The sequence below is a fragment of the Metopolophium dirhodum genome, chromosome 9 (assembly GCF_019925205.1).
Source record: "Metopolophium dirhodum isolate CAU chromosome 9, ASM1992520v1, whole genome shotgun sequence".
NCBI classification, from domain to species: Eukaryota; Metazoa; Arthropoda; class Insecta; order Hemiptera; family Aphididae; genus Metopolophium; species Metopolophium dirhodum.
The window spans coordinates 31,637,371-31,661,695 of NC_083568.1; the positions used below are offsets into that span (position 1 = coordinate 31,637,371).

General features: G+C 27.9%; 4 protein-coding genes and 1 long non-coding RNA gene across 6 annotated transcripts; 3 read left to right on the forward strand and 2 right to left on the reverse strand.

Moving 5' to 3' along the window:
- Positions 1 to 2,764: 2,764 nt before the first annotated feature.
- Positions 2,765 to 4,231, reverse strand: LOC132952018 (uncharacterized). Its single transcript, XM_061024131.1, has 3 exons — positions 4,082 to 4,231; positions 3,814 to 3,956; positions 2,765 to 2,987 (listed from the first exon to the last, which is right to left on the reverse strand). The coding sequence occupies exons 1-3, from the start codon at positions 4,229 to 4,231 to the stop codon at positions 2,765 to 2,767; spliced, it is 516 nt and encodes a 171-aa protein (XP_060880114.1).
- A 4,325-nt stretch (positions 4,232 to 8,556) lies between these two features.
- On the forward strand, positions 8,557 to 12,902 carry LOC132951870 (ATPase ASNA1 homolog). The gene is made up of 6 exons (XM_061023889.1): positions 8,557 to 9,016; positions 9,128 to 9,275; positions 9,358 to 9,503; positions 11,907 to 12,162; positions 12,224 to 12,427; positions 12,495 to 12,902. Exons 1-6 carry the CDS (start codon positions 8,892 to 8,894, stop codon positions 12,627 to 12,629), a joined length of 1,014 nt encoding a protein of 337 aa, XP_060879872.1. The 5' UTR covers positions 8,557 to 8,891; the 3' UTR covers positions 12,630 to 12,902.
- Positions 12,903 to 13,820: 918 nt separating this feature from the next.
- On the forward strand, positions 13,821 to 16,519 carry LOC132951869 (putative ribosome-binding factor A, mitochondrial). Its single transcript, XM_061023888.1, has 6 exons — positions 13,821 to 14,544; positions 14,631 to 14,832; positions 15,281 to 15,449; positions 15,560 to 15,696; positions 15,782 to 15,901; positions 16,224 to 16,519. The coding sequence occupies exons 1-6, from the start codon at positions 14,417 to 14,419 to the stop codon at positions 16,491 to 16,493; spliced, it is 1,026 nt and encodes a 341-aa protein (XP_060879871.1). The 5' UTR covers positions 13,821 to 14,416; the 3' UTR covers positions 16,494 to 16,519.
- A 149-nt stretch (positions 16,520 to 16,668) lies between these two features.
- Positions 16,669 to 20,217, reverse strand: LOC132951868 (ATP-dependent RNA helicase DHX33-like). 2 transcript variants are annotated; one of them, XM_061023887.1, is made up of 2 exons: positions 20,119 to 20,217; positions 16,669 to 19,500 (listed from the first exon to the last, which is right to left on the reverse strand). In XM_061023887.1, exon 2 carries the CDS (start codon positions 19,484 to 19,486, stop codon positions 17,504 to 17,506), a length of 1,983 nt encoding a protein of 660 aa, XP_060879870.1. In that variant the 5' UTR covers positions 19,487 to 19,500; positions 20,119 to 20,217; the 3' UTR covers positions 16,669 to 17,503. The 2 variants fall into 2 exon arrangements, with proteins under 2 accessions (XP_060879870.1, XP_060879869.1); XM_061023886.1 differs by lacking the exon at positions 20,119 to 20,217 and adding an exon at positions 19,881 to 20,112.
- Positions 20,218 to 20,621: 404 nt separating this feature from the next.
- Positions 20,622 to 21,601, forward strand: LOC132951871 (uncharacterized). Its single transcript, XR_009665423.1, has 2 exons — positions 20,622 to 20,757; positions 21,286 to 21,601. It is a non-coding gene; the product is annotated as an uncharacterized LOC132951871 (long non-coding RNA).
- The last annotated feature ends 2,724 nt before the right edge of the window (positions 21,602 to 24,325 follow it).

The following is a 24,325-nucleotide window of genomic DNA, read 5'->3' on the forward strand; positions in this document are numbered from 1 at the left end:
GTAGTTAATGATATAATTGTGAATAAAGTAATTTATATTATATAACCTATTTACGTGGAGCCTTGTTTTAAATTTTCAATCTTTAGCTATAAAAGTTGAACATTTTATAAATTTTTAACTACAAAATAATTATTAAATTTTAAATTGTCAACTTTAAATGCTTATAAAAAAAAACTGTGCTCTATGTATTTTTAATATTTTTCAACTGATATTGTATGGAGCCTTGTATAAAATTGTCACGATTTTTACCCAACAAATAAAATTTTATTGACATTTATAGAAAAAAAAACTAAAAAATTTAAAACCGACAATGTCCGTTAACAGCTCAAAAAGAGTCAAAATATTTTCAAAATTGTATGGTGTATACCTATATAAAATGAAAATATAAACATTCAGTGAAATTTTCATGTATCTATAGTTATTCGATTTTGAATTCCAATAAAATGACAAAATGGCTACATGATGAGAAATCGAGTGAATATCCAACCTTAGAAAAATATGAATTTCAAACGCACATAAAAATTTAATTTGATTTACTTGTAAACATTTTTTTTTTGATAAAATCTTAGATTTAAAAATAAAATTTTTTATGAATTTCTAAATAATTTGCACATTTTTGTGAATTTTACGTATTTTGTCAATATTTAAACTTTGATTGCTTATAAAAAAAAATTGAGACTGGATTTTTAATATTTTTCATCTGTCTTTGAAACAATATATTTTGAGGCGTTTATGAAAACTACTGGAAAATTTTTACTTTTGAGTCTTTTGACCCCCCTAATTAGATTTACTTTCCTATCAGAAAAGATACTGTTGCAGAAAGTTCACATAAAAAGTGATGACAGACAAAAAAAAAAATTTTTAAAAAAAACACACATCATTGTAAAATCAATACATTCATTGTACGCTCAGAATCTAAAAAAACACACATCATTGGACAATCAATACATTCGTCGCTCTGCTTGGAATCTAAAATATAACAGCCTGCATGTTAACATATATAAATATTAAAAAAGGTGGATAAGTGGATGTCGCTCTGCTGTACAGTAGGTTACAAGTGGGTCACTGTAATGGATGGTGTTAAATTTGAATTCAATGATATAATATCATTGTATAAGAAAAACGATTCTGAGCGAAAACGGTCAGTCAGCCTATGATTTTACCAAGTATATTTGATGATATTATTGTGAATAAAGTAATTTATATATAACCTATTTACTCGGAGCCTTGTTTTAAATTTTCAATCTTTAGCCATAAAAGTTAAACATTTTATACATTTTTAACCACAAAATAATTAATAAATTATAAATTTGATAAATGTTGTCAAAATTTTAACTTTAAATGCTTATAAAAAAAAATTGTGCCTATGTATTTTTAATATTTTTCAACTGCTATTAGAACGATATATCAGGAGCCTTATATCAAATTTTCACGCTTTTTTACCCAACAAATAAAAATTTATTGATATTTATAGAAAAAAAAACTAAAAAAATTGAAAACTGACAATGTCCGTAAACAGCTCAAAAAGAGTCAAAATATTTTCAACATTTTATGGTGTATAGAAAATGCTAATATAAACATTCAGTGAAATTTTCAAATATCTACAGTCATTCGTTTTTTAATTACAATAAAATAAGAAAATTGTTACATGAGAAATCGAGTAAATATCAAATGTTGTATAAATATAAATTTCAGACGCTCATAAAAATTTAATTTAAGTTTCTTCTAGACATTTTTTTTTTGATAAAGGTAGACAAACTTATGAGTAATCTTATATTACATTTTAAAATCTTAGATTTAAAAAGAAAATTTTTTATGAATTTCTAACTCAAAATAATTTGCAAAATTTCGTGATTTTTCCGTATTTTTTCAAGATTTGAACTTTAAATGTGTATAAAAAAAAACTGTGACTAAGGATTTTTAATTTTTTTCATCTGCCTTTGAAACAATAACCTAGGAGCCTTCTATTAAATTTTCAAGCTTTTTTACCCAACAAATAAAATTTTATTGATATTTATAGAAAATAAATTTAAAAAAACTGAAAACTGACAATGTCCGTAAACAGTTCAAAAAAAGTCAAATTATTTTCAAAATTGTATTGTGTATAGAAAATGCAAATATAAACAACCAGTGAAAATTTCATGCATCTACGGTCATTTGTTTTAGAGTTACACCAATAACCAAAATCGATTTTGTTAAAAATCGATTTTGCGTAAAAATTCCCGTTTTTCCTTAATTTTTCTTTTGTTTTTCACATCACTTTTGAAAACTACTGGGAAATTAAAATTTTGACCTCCCCAATGCACCAACGATATTCACTTTCCCATCGAACAAGATACTGAAGTCGAAAATCGAAGCATTATTTCGACTACTTATCGTGTACACAGACACAAAAATAAAAAAAAAAAAAAAAAAAAATAAAAAAAAAATAAAAAAAAAAACACACATCATTGTAAAATCAATACATTCATCGTTTCACTCAGAATCTAATATATTAGATGACACAGGCAAAATATCTAATGAAAATGCTTGAGACTAAAAGATGTAACTAAAGATCTTCAAGTTCAAGTTGCCAAAAAAAAAAAACATTTATTTATAGGCATAACACACTGTTTTAAATAAGTATATGTTATATTAAATAAATAACATAAAACAAACACAGAACAGAATGTAATATGTACCTACATATTATGTATTATTTTTAATACATGAATGTTTCAATTACTTATATGAGTCGTTTATTAAACATTGACGATGAATGTACTCATTTTTTCTTTTCAATTATTATATTGGAATACCTATACCATATTTTCCACGCAATTTTGAATAATAATAATGCACTGTACGCTATAATAATATTTTTTCTGGAAACTGTATTATACTTTTGTGATTGTTCAACGATTATTTTTTCATTTCGTGTTCTACTAAATCGTTTGTTTATTGCAATAAAACTACATTTTTCCCATAATCTTCCTGTAATAAAATTCCTAAAAATAAATTATGTATATTGGTTTAAGAAATAACATTTCATTAAAAATTATTGATAGTAATTTTAATTTGGGGACGGAGCGGCTGAGTGGACTAAGGCGTCGGTTGCGACGCGCACCGTCGCCGGTTCGAACCTCGGTCACTGGCGGCACTTCTCTTCGAGCCGTCACGTTGTCTGGAGAAAGAGCCTGTCATCCCCCACCCGGGCATGGCAGATACCTACGGGTACCCACTTGAAAATTCTGCCAAACACAAAAACGTGTTTCTCCAACCGTTCCTTACAGTCTCAAAAATCCTACAGTAACATCCCATAGCTAATGGCCTGTTGCCGGGCTTAAGACCAATAAAAAAAAAATTAATTAAATTTTAATTATAAAAACATATTAATAATTTAAAATTTAAAATTTAAACTTAATTTGGGACAACAATTATAAATCTAAACATAGAAAATATATATAATATAATATATTCGCATAATATTATACATTTATATCCTCTCTTAGTTATTTTTTTGAGATTTTAACATTAAATTATAATATCTCGACAATTATGTACATGAATCTGAAATAAATATAAGTTGGTAAAGCTCACACTCTTAAATTCGGAGGCCTGATTGCAGGATAAAATTTAGCGTATGTTTGATTATATTAACATTGTCGTCCGCTGAGAGCGTCAATATTAATACCAAAGGTGGAAAAGAAAATCTTTAGCTGAGATCTTTGGATAGAGAGAGATGGACAGTTTATGAGTAGGTGTTGGAAGTCACAATATTCTCCACCGCGGACTGAAAACTCAAATATATTAAACATGTTTTTAAAATTATACCTAAGTTTTATTGTTTTCTCTTTTACATCATTGTCTAAATGTTTGTTTGTATTAACAATTCTTGGAAATACAACTTCTTTTATCTTTTGGTCGTTATCATTTTTTCTAAAATTTAATATTTCATAATCAAATTGTACACCTGGCTTAAAAAATAATTTTATTCTTGATTGTAATGTAAATATTATTTTTGGAACATATTATTATACTATTTTAGTATAAATGTATAATAGATACCAATTGCATCTATGATTATTAATTATGTAGGTACCTTTGAATCCAAATAACTATTGTGTGGTACTGATTTGCCTGTTAGGTATTGCTTGTGATCAGAATATTTTTTCCAAATCTGAAAATATTTCTTTAATACGTTCTTTCTATAGTAATTAACTGCTGTTCTTACTTTTCTATCAGTTTCCATAATGTTTTCACTTCACAAAATAGGTCTTCATAATCTATTACCATAACGTCTTAGTCAGGCAATATAATTGATTTTTTTCCAATTGTTATTATAACTATAGGTAACATATATTTTTATTTTTTTTTTATTCTAGTAATATATTTATTTGTTGATTTTTAGCATAACATATTTGATATGACGATAATATGTATTAGGTACTAAGTAACGCCAATAACAAAATATAATATTTCTAAGCTATAAGTTATCAGTAAGGTGACCATACCATGTCAAAACGTGACAAAAAATTCAAAATTATCTTGTTGACAGGTATACAGAGAACAGTCGAATGTGTTGGCGCTAAACGATGATATCGTAGTCACTTTATATTATAATAATATAATTATTATGGACGTCCACCATAATATTTATTAAAAATCTGTTATTATTCTATATAATAATATAATGTTCCCTCGTTAGGTTAGTAATAATCATAATCATAGACAAAAATTTTCCCGCAGCTGAATATAATAATATGTACAGCCGTATAGGTAGTAAAAATGAATCGTCATCAAAAAATTATTTTTGATTTTTTGGCGCGCTACTTTCTAAAAACTGAAAATTTTAGTGACTCAAAGATTCAGATGAAGCGAACAAAATAGAGGACTGAAAAATTAAACTTTCTCTCTCAAAAACTAACGTCTGATATCACACAAGTGATTGTGATCCTTGCGGCATTCCCTCGTAACTGAAAATTCTGACATTTTACAAGACACCTTTTCTGAATTATTTTCTTTATGATTTAATTAATTATACAAAATTAAATAATCTATTTTAATAACTTCAAAACAATGTAATAACTAATAAATAATACTTACAACATTACAATTTACAGTATAGACACCTACGTGCTTTACTGATAATAATAAGATACGTGGTTTAATGACTAAATAAATAGTCAAGCATGGTGTTGCATTTATTAAGTATTACCTTTACCTAAGTGTTTTTATACTAATTGTAGACAAGCGTTATTTTTAAGCTCATCGAAATTATAACCTGTACCTATAGGCTATAGGTAGGTAATAACATTTTAATATGAATGGATATTTTACACAATACACTTGAATACAATGTATTATAATATTGTTTTATGTTTGGCTCACTAATCAGAATTTAGAATGGAGATTCTCTGGAAAATTAGTTTTCAAATGTTGCCATTTTCGTGATTTTTATACGTATTTTGTCAATATTTGAACTTTAAATGCTTATAAAAAAAAATTGTAGTTATTGATTTTTAATATTTTTTTTAATTGTCATCGTAACAATATAGTGAGAGTCTTGTGGTGTTAAATTTTCAAGCTTTTTAAAAATATTTTGAAATGTATTTATTGTTTATAGAAAATTTGAATATAAACAACCAGTGAAAATTGCATGTATATAATGGTCATTTGTTTTTTAGAGTTACACCAAAAACCAATATCGATTTTGTCGAAAACTGATTCTGTGTAATAATTTCCGTTTTTACTTAATTTGTTTATTGGTTTTCCCGGTGCTTTTGAAAACTATTGGAATTTTTATATTTTATACTCTCAAATGCACCAACTAGGTTCATTTTCCCATCGAACAAGATACTGTTGCAGTGGCGTAATTAGGAATTTGGTTTGGAGGGGGGGGTTATATGTTTTTAGCAAACATGAATGGTCATTATCAATACTTTGATCAAAATGTTAACGGTAAAAAAAAAGTTTTTTTTTGGGGGGGGATCCATCCCCTTAATCACGCCCCTGTACTATTGAAGAAAATTGGAGCAGTTTTACTGCCCCAAACGGTGGTGATAGACACAAAAATTTAAAATTTAAAAAAAACACACATTGTAAAATCAATACATTTATCACTCCGCTCAGAATCTAAAAGTTAATCACGGCAAAGGTAATGCATTATGCAGCGGGATCTATGCAACAATCAGATTATTCTACGAAAACAATTTCATGAAATAAAAATGGTCATGCGTCATGTAATATGTAACCAAAAGTTTATGTTTTGTAAGGACCGTGGTATTCATTTGATCATTTCAGTGTCTGATTGTGTACGCGGATATGCGCGCTCAGCACTTCTGGGGATTTCCACTTTACCACTCGGCACTCTTTGGTTAAAACTCCATTTTACCGTCCGGGACATATTTTTGTGTCACGGCTGCACCGAAAGTTTGGTTTTCGATAGCGGACAGCGGTTGAAGCGTTGGAACTTGGTAGGCGACCTTTTTTCCGTCCAGCGGGCGGTAAAGTGGGAATCCCCATAGTGCCGGGCGGTAAAGTGGAAATTCCAAAAAGTGCTGGTCTGTGCGCCCGTATATTGTGCTACCTGCACAACCAGACACTGAAATCTATACCACGGTCCTTACAAGACATAAACTTTTGGTTACATCTTATTTTACTATTATAATCTCCTAGCATGACGTGTAAACCTTTTTATTTCATGAAATTGTTTTCGCAGAATAATCCGATTGTCGCATGGATCCGCGACTGAAATAGCTCACTTCCCGCCCTTGCCACACAATGTCACAATTTACTATAAAATATAAATGTTTAGGTATGTTAACATTTTCTATACATAATATAATTTTCAAAATATTTTGACTCATTTTGAGCAATTATTATTTATAAATATTTCACATTTTCGATTTTTCTTACATTGCATTTCGATAAACATTTTTTGCCCGGTCAATAAACTTGACAATTATTTGAATACAAGGTTTATACTAAGTTATTATTATAGATATTGAAAAATACTAAAGATATACAAAATACATAAGTACGATTTTTTCTTCATATCATTACAGACGTACCTATATTATTACAAGTCAAAAATTACTATGGGTATCGTTTGAATTTTGATGAGTAAACATTTTCAAAAAATTGATCCGCTAAATAATTTATAGTAGAAAACGGAGGGTCCTCATTTGAAAAATTGAAGTTTGTTTTTCCACAGGGACTCCTCAAATAGTTAAATAGTATACCTACGACAAATCTTAAGTATTTGAAAATATGGTGTTTTAGTATAGGTATTTGAAAATTCCAAAAATCAAAATTATACGCAATAGCATCATGCTTGGTGAAATACACCCCGTCAACCCCCTGATAGCCCCATATACAAATATAATGTACATAACCTCCTAGTCCCCTAGAGTCTTGACCATTATGTAATATTTATATCATAGGTATTAAACTCCACGGTGCAGACTGCAGCTGTGACTTGGACTACATATTTTTTTTCCGTTTTTAGGGTCCCGCACGGCAAAACGGGACCGTATTACTATAAGGCCGTCTGCCATCCAGGCTGTATCTCATGAACCGTGAAAGTTAGACAGATGACGACGACGACGATGTATTTCTGTTGCCGCTATAACAAAAAATACGGAAAATCCGTCAGAATGTCTTACAGATGATCGTACGGAACCCTTCGTGCGCGAGTCCCCGACTCCGCACTTGGCCGGTTTTTCGTATATCTTATGAATGATTAAATAAAGTTAAATTAAAAGTTGTGACTCATCTAACTTAAAACTCGGATATCCGGCGCCTTTCAAAAATTGAAGGTGCAGCCTATAAGCACCGTAGGCTGCCACTGTAGACACGCCTATGCCCATGACTTCAGTTGACGTGGAACGAAGTTTTTCAAGATACAAAACAACACTTGCCGGTACATATAACCGTTGTAGTTTTTATTTGAGAATATTAAACAGCATCTGAATATCCAGTTCTATAATAAAACATTAAATATACTATTGTACTTGTATAAATTTTATATCGTATAACTCGTTTGAATTTTTTAAATGTTTTAGGGCATTTTATTAAGCTTGGTAATATTAGATCATTAAATTGTAATTTTTAAACGCATTTTTCTTGTTTTTTAGAGCAATTAAATCCGCACCCTAGCTGCTATCTAGACAGCTATAGTATAATTACTAATTAGGTATATAGTTATTGTTATTACCATATTACCATAGAATTTATTACGAAATTGAAGTGAGAATCGAGTAACCCAGATCGCGGTAGTGTGTGGCGGCGGCTTGTTCGGTTCAGTGTTCATCACGGACCAAGATATAATGGACTGGAAACGACATGGCGGGCGGGTGACGGGTGACGGCCCGCAAAAGGTTCCTCTGTCATCATCAACACTCATAATTGAATGCTTTCAGCGCTACCAGTGACTTTATTTAGCGTCACATTTTCCATCTCAGCCCGTGTTTTATACATGTGGCGCTGTAAACTCTCAATTATGAATGCAACCCCCCCGCATTTGCCCCGTGACCATACTTTCGAGGCCACCGACGATCCGCTCGTTCCCAGTCCGCGGTGTTCATTGTACATTTGTACGGCCGCCACATATCTATTTTTGATAACATAAATCATGACGTTACTCAAATAATTATAAATGATAAGCATTAAACAATATTTCCTAGTTTCTGACTTTCCTAGTGTAACACTCTATAGTTAATTAGTTAATCGGTCTGCCTATGTAGTCAACGTTAAGCGTCAACTGCAGCGTTTTTGTTTGCTACGGTGCAATTGTTCAGTACTCCGTTCATTTACATTTAATTTTTTTTTGTTTTAGTCAAAATAGTAAACTCCTGTTTTATACATTGCTAATTTTTTTATTACTTTAAAATTTATTAAAATTTCTACAAATGGATAGTAATGATGTTATTGAAGAAGATCAACTTGAACCTTCTTTACAAAACGTTATCAGCCAGAGTAGTTTGAAATGGATTTTTGTTGGTGGAAAAGGAGGTGTCGGTAAAACAACTTGCAGGTAAACATTGTGTAGTACAGACGTAGAGTGCATCGTTCATCTTACTTATTGTATAAATGATTAATGCATACACCAATAAACTAGTTATCAATTTTTAAATTATAATTTCAGTTGTAGTTTAGCTATTCAATTGGCTAAAGTTCGTGAATCAGTTCTTCTATTATCAACTGATCCAGCACACAACATTTCTGATGCTTTTGGACAACGATTCACCAAGGCCCCTACTAAAGTCGAAGGTTTCAATAATTTATTTGCCATGGTAAGCATTTAAGAACTTAGGATAAATACCCTAAAAAATATATCAATGGAAAATGTATAATTTAAATGTATTGCCTATTTAGGAAGTAGATCCCGATGTTCAAAGTGAAAATTTACTTGGAAGTGAAGATGAATCTGATACAATGCGATTAGGTAAAAGTATTATACAAGACATTATTGGAGCATTTCCAGGTATTGATGAGTCGATGAGTTATGCTCAAGTGATGAAGTAAGTGTATAGGTACAAACATTTAATATTACACTAATAATAATAACTTTAAATATATACCATTTTACTTACTTTTAATTATGCTTGAGACATATTATGTACCATTGCCATAATGTAAATATTTAACCAACATGATAAATAAAACACATATTAGGGGCTTAAAAGCTTTATCACTGAAACCGAACATCTGAATAGAAAATAATGTTCTATCACAATTATAAAGAACTTCTTTATAATCGCGTGTCTTATTGAATAATCGATTATTACAGCATTGGTTTCACAATTGTTTTAATTAAGAGTATGTCAGAGCACTATCTGTTTTCTCTCTCTGGCCCACCCGCAACATAGACAAAATGCATTTACGCAGAATCATTTTTTCTTTGTTTTAAAATCTTAGAGTAAAATCACCCATTACAAAAAAGATATAGAATAATATTTTTGAGGGAATGTCCTATCGATTTGTTTAAATATTGTCTCAAAACAATTTAAACATAATTTAAATATACAACATTTTTGTTTATTTTGAAAGTTGAATACTAAGTCAAATTAAATTTTTAATAATTGATATTTTGTGTGTCAAAATTCATAATAATTCCAAAAAAAAATAGTTGTTTTTTCATTTCAATAAGAAAAACATCTATTTAAATCTGATAAAACTAATACATACCTAATTAAAGTTTTAATTTTAATAGAAATAATAAAATAACAATGGCTGTGTCTTATCGTTCACTGAACAGTGGATAATGAAACTGGTTACCTATTTTTAAGTATTTTAATTATCATGAAGTAAATCTAAAATTACGAATGGTCTATGATTTTATCTTAGATAGTTTATTAAAAAATTACAAAAGAATTATTTTTTTGGAATTTGGTATTATGAATTTTGGCATACACAATATAAGTTATAAAAAATTTAAGTTTTTAATTTTATAACTGAAAGCTTTCACTAATAATTAGATAAGATTGTCATAAAAAATACCAGCGTTCGAATTTCTAGTTGAAGCATGCAAATTGTATTTTGTTAATGCATAGGTAACAAAACTATTATTCTTAGAAATTCAAAATAATAATTAGCTTTAACTTGGCCAATTTTCATTAAATTATGATATTTTTTTTTTTGAACTGTTTTAAAAAATACAATCAACAAAATGGTTATCTCGGAAATTTAAAAACTTATTTGCCTAAAAAAAAAATTGAAAATTATGCTATTTAATTAGAATTTCCATATTTATTACTGTAAAAAATACTGCATTTAAATATATTGATTGTCCACGGAGATACTAAGGGAGTGTTATGGGACTTCTGGGATATACTGTATACAGGGTGATTTATTAAGTGTAAAACACTCATTATCTCATAAAGTATTAATGTTTTTGAAAATATTTTTTTACATAGTTTCAAGTTGTTAAAAAACAAAGTTTTTATTAAAAATTTATATTTTTAACATAGAGTTTTAATTTCATATTCCAAAGCAGAATATTTTTCTAAATTTTTCTAATTTTTCTAACCTATAAATCAAAGTCTAGAAAAATATTCTGCTATAGTTTTTTAACAACTTGAAATTATGTAAAATAATGTATTTAAAAACATAAACACTTTTGGAGATAATGAGTGTTGTACGCTTAATGAATCATCCTGTATGCACTTCTATAATACATAATATATATTTATGAATTCAGTTATGATATAAATGTATTTAAAACTTATTTATTTAAATATTTAAAAATGTAAGAATACTTATATAAATTATTTATTTTAAAACCACTATCATATCTATGCTGTAAGGTGATGTTCTTTATCGACATAAATAAAAATGCGTTATACAAGAAAACGTTACATAAACTAATCAATGACATAAAATATTAACTAAAAATTATTTTTTATTTTCTTAATAATTAAAATATTCACAAAAAAGTTTCATTATTTTAAACCACAAAGCACTAACACATTTTTTGCTTACTTAGCATATCATTCAGTTAACATGAGTGAATATGTAAATGTATACAAATCCAAGGTCTACTCATTAATTATGGTATAAGCCAGAGGTTGCCTATGGGAAATAACGAAATAATATTATTACACAATTAATTATTATGCCACATGTAATAATATAAATAGTTATATAGATCACCAGATACTTAAACATTTTTAATGTGGCTTACATGTTAGAAAAGGTTGGTCACCCCTAGTAAGCAAACAACTTATTTAAACTAAATTTTACCCATTTTTATTTTATAAAATTGATTATGATCAAAATAGGTTTTTGAATACTATATTTCAATTTGTTGCACTCAAATTAAAAATATCTTGTTTTTAATTGTATTGTATGTTTGTACTTCATAGTCATGGTATATTATCATGGGATATTATCATGACATTACATTTATATTTGTGTGGTTTCAGGTTGGTTAAGAGTATGAACTTTTCAGTTGTTGTATTTGACACTGCTCCTACTGGGCATACTTTGAGACTACTAACATTCCCTTTAATGATGGAAAAAGCTATAGGAAAAATATTGGAATTGAAAAATAGAATAGGTCCTTACCTAAATCAAATGAGTATGCTTTTTGGAGCTGGTATTAATGTAGATGATATTTCACAAAAACTTGAAGAAATGTTGGCTACCATTAAGACAGTTAATCAACAATTCAAAAATCCTGTAAGTAATCACAAAATATTTTTAAAATAATCAAAATGGATTTAAAACTATTTTGTTTTAGGATCAAACTACATTTGTTTGTGTATGCATTGCTGAATTTTTGTCATTGTATGAAACGGAAAGGCTTATCCAAGAATTAACCAAAAATGAAATTGACACCCATAATATTATTGTTAATCAATTGTACATTAACAATGGAGATTCCGATCCGAGTTGTAAAAAGTGTTCTTCCAGACGGGCTTTACAGCGCATCTATCTAGAACAAGTTAGTTTATTATATAATAATGACAGTATATTTATTAACTGTTATTTTTTTTTATATTTTGTTTTAGATAAGTGATTTGTATCTTGATTTCCATGTTACTAAGCTTCCATTGTTAGAAAAGGAAGTACGTGGTGTTACTGATATATCAGAGTTTTCTAAATATTTATTGGACCCAAATTATGCTTTTAATAAAAACAAATAGAAAACAGTGTTCTATATCTTTTTTTGTTGAGCTTAAACAACATTTTTCTTAATTTTAATGTGTACATCCAAAAACAAATATTTTATTTGTTACTGTTGTATCAATATTGTAGTTAAAATGTTTTAACTTTGTTTCAAGCTAACTTGTAATAAAAAGATAATGAATAATAATTACAGTTCATTCTAATTAATTTAATTGATTATTAAACAATAAATAATAATATGTTGTTAAATGTAAACTATTTGCAATAAAATTACACTTATTATTATACTATATCTTAAATTTATATATCCTACTCAATTATAATTATTTATTATGATTTTAGAAAACAAGCTTTATAACTAGGTTACCTACAATATATAAACCATTTTGTTATAAATTCTTTTATAACTTTACACTTTAAATTTTATTTTATTGATCATAGTGACTTTAATCTTATCTAATTAAATGCATTTTAAAGTATGTACATTACTTTGATTTTTTTCTCATAATAATTGATAAATTTATCGGTATAATGAAAAATATTTTGAAATATTGTCAATTCACAATAATATAAAACGTATAAGTGTTATAAAATATTTAAAATACCTACATTCTTTTTTTTTGTAAATTGAAATATATATTCTATAGTTTTCATGTTTAAACTATTTATAATTAAGTCATTTGCATACACAATTTTAAAAAGCATTATTTAGAAATTAACTATATTTTCCATAAATAATAATATATTTTCTACACATATTTTGAACAAATAAGAACATCTACTATATTATCTTATTCATTAACTTTAGCAAAGGGTTGTTTATCTTTGATTATTTAAACCATTAATTTAAGCGACCAGTAGAAACTAAAAATGCTTATATTTTGTATTATGTTAGATTAAGTTAAAGAATTATTTTTTTAACATTAGAAATTCATTTATATCACTTATGAATAAATCACGTAATCTATTATCGCTAAATTAGGGAAATATTTCAAACAGAAATTCATTGTGCAATTGTGTCAAGTGAATAAATTATAGATGATTTATTATTATTATTATTATTGTTTTAAAATGAATCTGGTTCCATCTATACCACTAATTAAGGTACCTGTACCCATGACAAATTACTTATTCGTCATGCCTATACCAATATGACTGTATGTCTTAAATAGTCATAATTGTAATCATCTTAAGTGGACACCACGAATTAAGATATACCTTAATATATATATAACGTATATCTTAATTCGTGGTGGACACTACATCACATCCATGGCCCATTCCGCATATTTTGTTGTATCCGTCATAATGGTCTTACACACGTATGACATATAACACTTTTGTTCACTAGTTCCAATACGGGTGGGCCACTGACTGACTGATCGTACTTGAGTTCTGAATTATCATGAACCGATAACAATAAAAAATAATATTTCGTCCTAATATTTAAAATATTTGGCGGGGTATCAAAATATATTTTTTTTTTTATCACTGTTGATAAAGCGTTGATAAATTTAGTGATAAGTTAATTTAAAGTTGTGCACTTGTGCGTAGACTAAAGACTTGTTCATCTTCATAGTCCATAGACCACAGTTTATAGATTTATATTTCAGACTGTAGTCTGTTATTTTGGGTTATGGCTAGAATAAATTGTAAAAGCTAGGGAGATAACTGTCAACTGATTTAGTCTCAATGAAAAATCTATTTTGAAAACTATGTCATTAGCACACCCAAATACTTACGACATTTCGCATAACACTGTCGTCTTTCTTTAATTTCCGCTATTAAGTTAAAATCTATAGAAATGTTTCATAAATTTCAATCCACTTCATTTTTGTTGTTCAGAACGGATTTCAAAATGTTAAAATGTAATGCTTCGTCGTTAGATGGTAAAATGATGAACAAAGTTATGGGCCTTAGTCGGAAAACCAAGTAAGTAGGATATATGTTATCTAAATAATATCTTGAAAAAAGTATACATCATAAGTTTAATAACTGGTGTTTATATTACTAATTAGAAAGGTTTGGTATAAACCAAATGTTGGGGCAAATCTTTCATTTGAAGAGCTAATGAAACAAACAACCAAAAACAATGCTGGACGTCAGACTAGCAAGCGTTTAGCCGTTCTAAATAAGTTATTGATGAAAAATATAACTGATTTAATGGCAACCGGTGAAAACTCTGATAAACTCGTTGGATATGGTCTAGAAATTTCAAAGGTACAAAATCGTTATTAATTTTTAGCATTTTATTTAAAATGCTATATTGCTATACCTACTCATATCTGTTAATTGTTGTGATTTTTAAAAAGATGATTTTATTCAATGTTAAATTCTTATAAAAACAAATATTATTTATTATTATATTTTATTATACTGATTTTTTCAAACGCCAAACCTCGTTTTTAATTTAAAATTGGGAAACAAGATATTAGTCTGACAATATGAATTTATTTATGTATAAAATATTGAATATTGTTCCAATACCAATTAGCAATATGAAAAAAGTAAAACCTAAGAAATAGTAATTATAAATACATTTGCTTGTAACAATTAACTTATATAAGTACTTGAGTCTACATTGTTTATTTAAGTATAAATATTTGTTTAAAGGTTAGGGTAGCGTGTTAAGTGCTTCAGCCTAAAATGTCTTATGTTTTTACTGCAGGTTTGTATTGCAGGGGATTACAGATCTGTTAATGTATATTGGATGGCTGGAAAATCTGAAGACGATTCCCTGTTAGATAAATTATTGCAGATGATAAGCGGTCCACTGAGACATGAATTATCTACGTTAAGAATCATGGGTGAAATTCCAAAAATACAGTTTATTAAAGGTAAGTGATACACACAACGTTAGCACTAGTGTGGTATGATGCTTAATTATTTATAAGCTAAACGGTGGACCAATAAAAGAAATTATTAACTAATTATTCTGTTATTTAAGATAAGACTTATGCAAACATAGCAGCAGTTGATCGGTTATTAAGTAAAGCGGATTTTGGTGAAGATTTTGTACCTACTTACAATGTTTTACTAAACTATCACCCTACAATTTATACCAATATTGATCCAGAGATCAAAGTAATTAACTAAAAAATATTCCTACTTATAATTACTTAAAGTATGATAAATAATTTATGTATAATATACATTAAATTAATTTTAGGAAAAAATTAAAGAATTAGAGGACAAAGAAAATCTAAAAAATGAAAGTAACGATGAGGTGGACATTCCTGAAATGAAGATGGATGTAATGGGTCTTGATCATAGTGCAATAATGGCCAGAGTAAGATATTTATTTTAACTTATTATGTAGGTTGATTAGAAAAATAATAATATGACCAAGTGGGATAAGATGTTTGTGTCTTTAAGCCCTGTTACTGGTTCGAACTCAGTACCAGACACTTTGTAGTACAAAAGGCAATGAGAAACCCCACTGCACATAATCTTATGTAATAAAACAACACTGCAAGAGTACATTTTTTAGACAAATAACTGATGTAAAATGAACCTAATGATTGAAAAAAAGCTGATTAGAATTAAATATATTGGCGGATTTATTTGATATTAAATATTTAAAAAAGATTATTATATTACTTTCCTTTTAGTTGAACATGGCCATCTTAAAGTCAAAAGCTGCTCACCGTCAACCTTCTGCTGTACATAATGTTATGAAAAATACTATGACAGAAAATACTGAAGAAACTCAGTATTTGTCATTCACTGATTTTGTAAAAAAAAGGAAAATTCAAGAAGCCAAATCTTTAGGTAGAAGGAGGAGTAGGTCAATTGAGAAAGAAATGTATGATAAAGATGCATCATCGTATTATGAAGAGGAAGAAGATGATAAAATTGATGAATATCCATTTAAAATTTAAACCAATATACCAATATTGTTTTAGTATTTCTTGTATTTGGACAATGCATTAATGACATTTTTATTTAGTTTCCTATAAATTATTTTATTGATACTTTAATACTTAAGAAATTGTTCAAGTAACAAAAAATAATATCATGTTTGAAGATAAAATTTAAAGTTATTACTTGAAATAGATTATAGAGGACAACTTTATCTGTGAGTGGTCACTGGTCACTGTCATTTATTAGTCATCTTTATTCATGAAAATAAAATCAATTTTTGAAAACTAATAATATTTTGACCCATTAGTTTCCAGAATGTAGTGTGGATTTAAAAGATGGAACTGATGATAAACAAATCACAAAATGGCGGTCCAGTCGTACTCGTGCTTTCCCTGTACGGCCTATAGTGTGCTAACTAAATTTGAGTTCAAACAGAGTTTGCCCAGATCAAGTTGGGAAAAATAGGTTTTAACGCAAAAATATATCATCCTTGTTGTATCTTTACTTGTATTCCACCAAAATATTATATTCATCATTGAGGCTTGGGGTATGCTTTTGTTTCATCAACATTATTAAAACTATTATATTTTATGAACCTAAATAATTAGTTTATTCATAAACTCTGTTACTCAAACAGACTTATAGTTATGTCTTGTGCCTATATTTAAAATGTGTTGCTTTTGCAAAAATTTATTTTTTCGAATGCACAAATCTTTGTATTCCAAGACTAATGCACAAAACAATTTAAATATATAACATGACATATTATGTATATTTGAGCACATACATTCGTTGTATTTATATTTCATGACAAACATCAGCATTCTACAGAGTAAAATGAAAAGTAAAAAATATATAATATGATACAATTTACAATTTATAAAATATAACTAACTTTAAAAAAATATATATTATATGTCATATTTCCATGTTTTATATAATACATTTTTATTTTTAGTCAACTATAAAAAAATAGGTGTATATAAAATGTTTGTACGCTACTAGAGTGATAATTTTGTAAGTTAAGCTATAAATCACTATTCATAAGTACTTGATAATTATGACGTTGATGAACATTAGGAACAATATCAACCAACCACTCTTTGTCAATTACAGTTATGTATTTCATATATGGTTGGCTAGTCTCTATGATTTCCGTGTATAGAACACAATGAGGATATGAATGAAACAGTGTTGAAGTTGGATGGATTTTGCATTCTTTCTTAGCATTAACTGTTACATACTTTTTTTCCTGATTGACGTATGCCAGATTTTCAAAAAATCCCGTCAACAGACATTTTCTGATAGGGTCAAAATTGTCTCCACATGATTGGCCAATTGGTAAATGTAAATACCTACAGATATCGAGCAACTGTTCTCGAGCGCGATCTGCGTATTCTAAATTACGGACGTTGAGAAAATTATCGTCACACCAACTGGACTTAGAATCTTTTCTTACTTTCCTAAACGAACGGAATGTTTTTAGCAACATAATATGATCACTGACAGATGACTTGAATTTTGTATGAGCATCCTCAGCTTGTTTCTTTTTTTTCTCTGAAAGACTAGATACAAAAATTGAATCAGTAGACAATATAGATACAATATTTACAATGTCTTCCATACAACCATAGTTCACTGATGACAATATTATTTTTGAGTACCTTGGGTCTAGAGGAAATTTAGTCATTTTATGACCCAATTCAGTTAAAATACTATTTTTTGTAGCACCTAAATTTCCTAACATATTGTAAGCTTGATCAATTGCAACTGTCGATGGCTTATTAATGAAATCAAATTTGTAAGGATCCATATTCATGGCCAATATTTGTAATACTACATTACCCAAATTACATCTCAAGATTTCTGGTACTGGGTCTTTGGTCATTTCATCATATTGCGTTTTTGAATATATCCTGTAACAATATCCATCAGATTCACGACCCGCACGACCTGCTCTTTGTTCAGCTTGGGCTTGAGAGATATTTTCAACTTTTAGAGCATCCATCGAAGTTTCTGGATGAAAACATCGAACCTTAACTTTGCCACAATCAATCACATATTTAATACCAGTCAAAGTAACTGATGTTTCTGCAATGTTTGTACTCAATATGATTTTTCTGGCAAACTCGTTAGGTTCCAATGACATAAATACTTTGAGTTGCTCATTGGTAGGCAATGAAGCATATAATGTTCGTACTTTTATAACAGGATAATTTCTTAGAGAAGGATCTTGGTTGATGTGCTCTATAGCAAGGGCCATATTTTCTATTTCTTCTTGACCAGTTAGAAAAACTAAAAAGTCATGACGTTCAGGTGCCTCTTTATGTAATTGAAATATTGTAACAAAAGTATCATGGAAGTAATCTTCTACATTTTTCTTAGCATGGAATATTTTGATTTCATGAAGCCTACCTTGTAAGTAGACAATCTGTGCATTGCCAAAATAGTCTGCAAACAAATCAGCATTCATTGTTGCTGACATGACAATTACTTTAAGAGGGTTAGAACTATGTTTACGACTGCGTTGGACTTTTTTTACAATTCCAAAAAGTAAATCTGTATTGACTGTACGTTCATGAGCTTCATCTAAAATTACACATCCGTATGCTGATAAGCTCTTTTCTAATATAGCAGTCCGTAATAGCATACCATCAGTCATAAACTTTATTTTAGTAAAATGATTAGTTTTGTCAATAAACCTGACTCTGTAACCAACCAAGTCTCCGATTTCAGTGTTTACTTCATATGATACACGTTCAGCTAACGATATCGCTGCTACACGTCTTGGTTGTGTAACAACTACATCTTCGTCCGGGCGTAATATGTTTTCGTAAACAATTTGTGGAATTTGTGTTGTTTTGCCACTTCCTGTTTCTCCAATTATGATTAAAGTTTCATTTTTTTGAATTAAACTACAAAGTTTATCTTTTTGAAGAGTAACAGGCAGAGACTTTCGTTCATCGTCAAAATACTTGACTAAATCCATTTTACTTAAGTCATTCATCATTAATGTTCTGTTGCCTACAATTTAAATATTTTACATCATTAGTAGAGAATTCTCAAGTATTAATACCTATATTACATTAGTAGCAGTGTTTGGAAAGAACCCCTTCATTACGAGAAATTTAGATTTATTTTCAAGGCGTTCAAATGAAATACATTTTTAGTATTTTTATGTAATTAATTGTATATAGACATTAAAAATAGATACTTAAAATATTATTCTTGAACTAAAAAGGGACAACATTAATTTTTAAAGGTTTTTAAATTTAACATTTTTATGCTTCACTTTTGTTTTAATTAATTAAGAATCATTTAACAATGAAGTGATTTAATGTATCTGATTTATATTCATAAAGTATTAATAATAAAGATTGAATAAAAACTATATTTTGACTCACGTCTAATAAAAGGAATTATTTCTTTTGATGAACGTGAAAGCATTCTTTTGGATAAATTATGAACTTAAAAGGTGAACGAGTTCAGATTTTAAGCGAACTTTCTAAACACTGGTTAGTAATACCATTGATTTTAAAATATATAGTATATTTTGAAATCAATGGTAATACCGAAGAATCTGAATCAAAACAATTTATTTTAAATGCATATTTGGTAAATTTAATTAAAAACAAAACATACCACTTTACAATACAGTATGAATTCTGAACTGAGCGAGTCAAAACCTCAAGTAAATGTGACTACAGTATGCACATCATTGCATTTGGGGGACGGGTACAGTTTTCCCGATTTTGATAACAATTGATAACAGCGAACTTGATAAGAAAAAAAAAATAATGCTTATGCCAACCTACAAAAGTTAGAAAAAATCCCAATTCCCGCGGCGTTGACCAGCGAATAAATCAAAAATATAAAAATCTTTTTCATATGATTGAAAAAATGTATAGCGAGAAATTTTGCCTTCTATAAAATAAAACCCTGTTTAGTTAGCTTTTAATCGGTGAAGTTAGGTTTTTATCATTTATTGATCAATAATCATTAATCATAATATATAATATTCATATTTTAAATTTAAATTTTAATACTTTTAACTTTATACTTTATACCAATACTTTAACTTTAACCTCTATTCTATGCTTTATACTTCACACTTTCACAGTAGGTACATACTCACGATTACTAGTATTATTATTTAAATTTTTGGAGTTAAATGCAGCTTTAATATTAATGAAAGTATACTTACTGTGCTATAAGAAATAAATTTAATATATAATAATATGTTAAATGTGCCAAACAAACATAACTACATTTATTGAAAAGGTATGAATGTATGATGCCTATAATTATTCTCAGATTTAAATACTACTTTGGATATTATTGTAGTAAATTTTTAGTAGATATTCATAAAATAAATTTAATTTGATTATTTTTAACTTTACAATTCCACAATTCATATTGACGCAAGAAACTAAACTATTTATTTATATAATATTTAGAAACAAAAATAAAAATTCATATTTGTTGTTACTTATTAGTTATTACTTATATCGATATGTTTATAGTTTTTTAAATACTTTGTAAACATAATTATTTTTTGGGACAAGTATTTCAGTAGGTAATAGGTATATTCAATGATTATTACTAACAATTCTGTTTTTATTAAAGATAAACTAAACTTGTTATAGGTATTATGTAACTAAATGGCAGATCGCTACATGCAATAGGCAGTTTCTTCACAGTTTTATTAAATCTTCATTCTAATTATATTTATGTACATATTCTTACTGTATTAAATATATGATTAAACATATTAAGCCACTGAATCATTCAATTTTATTTCTGTTTCAGCCTGGATTGTAGTACAAAATCGACAGTATTATTTCAACAAGATATTTTTCTTTACATTATTAAAATGATTTAAATGGCAATGAATGTTTTTAATTTTGGTTTTTTTTTTTACTAAAAAAATAAAATAAGTACTTTAAATTTATTTTAATTCCTAACCTTTCAAATTATTCATAGTTTTTAGTTGTTTAAGGTTTAATTTTGTTGTGTGACAATTTCTTGTTTTTAAAATGTATTAACTGTATCAATCTATTCAGTATTTATAATTTATTGGTATATTTAGAAAAAATAAATTTAAGTGTAATGCAATTTGCAATAATTAAGTGTTATAACATAAAGAAAGATAAGTGTATAAAATATTTAACCCCATAATTTCGATACCTTTATTGGATTTAAACATGTACTCCAGACTATACTATTTAAACACACTTCCACGTTTGGTGACTATCAACAGACCAAACAGACTACTTTATTCACTCAAATAAATACACAAGACCAAACAGACTACTTTATTCACTCAAATAAATACACAATTAATAGAAGGTACTACATAGGGATTTTCTAGTACATAACAAAATGGGTATTCTTTTCTCCTTATAAAGATAATGCTGTATAACACATATACAATATAGTCCATATTAAGGGACAATGTATATAAGTACCTATATTTTATGAGCAAACATAAATTTACTGTCACTTTTTCAGTAATATTTGTGTTTGTAAGAAATATGGACAATGACTGACCCCTGTTAATTCATTTTTTACTGTTAACTTCATTTCAACACCATGATGAATAAATATATATTTATATAATTATGATATTTTGACAAATTACAATAATACTATGATATATTTATTATTTATCAAACTTAATATTATATTACTTTTTTATATTAAAAAATATTATTGACTTTTGTTACCCTTCAATGTTATACCTGTAACTAAATGCATGTCTGCATTCTCCTTTTGCATCATCCTTGATGTACCTGTTCTATGCATAGTTAGTTTATAGGCGTATGGTTTAAAGTATAGATGAATTTAAATTTGAAAGCAATGATGAATTAATAATTGTTAAAATGTAAGTTAAGGCCTAGAGGTCATTTTCCGAAATTCTCAATAGTTTTTCCAAAACTTGTTTGAAATTGATTTTAATTATTTACTATTTAGTTGCAACTCCAAAAATAATTGTGCTACCTAGAGCTTAACTCAGCGGTTCCCAAACTTTTCAAACTACCTCAAATTATTCAATCGAAGATTCAGTTTTTATAAATGCACTGTGCCTTAGTAGGTACTTTGAAACTTGAAAATTGAAATTACTTTTCTAATTGTTATCTAGTGACGTGTATTTTATTTTCCTTGTACTGTTACCTAGGGTGGTTTTAAAAATTAAGTACCTATTATGTTTTTTTCATTATTTTATATTACATCATATTTTGTTTATAAATATTTTTTAAAAACACTTTTACTGTTACCTAGGTGGTAACTAAAAACATTTACTACATTTTTCGTAATCTTAGTACTATACTTGATAAAATACAATTGAGAATAATTTATATTTCACTGGTTCAATGAATTATTACTTATGGTTTTGAGAGTTAGGGGTTTGCTTATGATGTTCACTTACATAACTAAAAGTAACTATAAATTAATTAATTTAATTTCTATTAAAGTTACTAAACTGTGCTAGTATTCTGATATTATGTGTATAATTTTGAAAAGCTATTTAAATAATGTTTATTATTACTTGTATCAAAACATAAAAATATTGTTAATACAAGATTTATAAAAATGTAAATATAAGTATCATTTAAAATATGCCTAGATGTTGTAAATCTTTTGGTCTCAAAAACTTGTTAAATAGGAAATACTGCTATTATTAAAGAAAGGACTTATATTGAATATATATATAATAAGAATTTGAAAAACATATTAAAAAATTTAAATCCTTCAATAAAAGTCCTATCTTTATGAAACCTTCAAGGTTCGAAGCAGAAGCGTGCCTAGACTAGTTCCCAGTTTTTAAAAGTGTATTAACTCAATTGTTAATGGGGTAAATGTTGTGATCGAAATTTGAATTTTCAAAACCAAAAAAAATGGCGGGAAATTTTGTTTTGCCAATTTCTCAAACTTAAATACGAGACGCAGCTTTTTTTAGAACAGAAATTTGATCTAGAGGTATCACTGCATTGAACCTCGGAGATTTCAAGACGATACGAACAATATTGAAGTTTTTAGGTTTTCTTGATATATTACGATTTTGAAAAAACCAAATCCTTCAATAAAATTCCTATCTTTATGAAACCTTCAAGGTTTGAAGCAGAAACAACCTTAGACCAGTTTCCAGTTTTTAAAAGGTTATTAACTCAATTATTAAGGGGGTAAATTACATGTTCAAAATTTGAATTATTCAAAAATGAAATTGGCGGGAAATTTTCTTTTGTAATTTTTCAAACTTAAGGTCGGTACGCGACTTTTTTGAGAATAGAAATTTGATCTCGAGGGTTGACTGCTTCGATCCTTGAAGGTTTCATAACGATAGCACTTATATTGAATGATTTAGGTTTTCAATAAAATACGAATTTGAAAAACCTATTTAAAAACCTAAATCCTTCAATAAAAGTCCTATCTTAATGAAACCTACGAGGATCGAAGCAGAAGCATGCGTAGTTCATTTGTCATCTGGTAAAAGTTTTTTTAACTCAAATATTAAGGGGGTAAGTTAAGGTTCAACATTTTCAATTGTTCAAAAAAAAAATTGGCTGGAAATTTTCTTTTGTCAATTATCCAGCCTTAGGGTCGATACGTGATTTTTTAAGAACAGATATTGGATCTAGAGGGGTCACTGCATTGAACCTCGAAGATTTCAAGACGATACGATCAATATTGTAGGTTTTAGGTTTTCTCAATATATTACGATTTTGAAAAAACTAAATCCTTCAAAAAAAGTACGATCTTTTTGAAACTTTCGAGGATCGAAGCAGAAACGTCTCTAGACCAGTTACCAGTTTTTAAAAGTTTATTAACTCTACTATTAAGGGGGTAA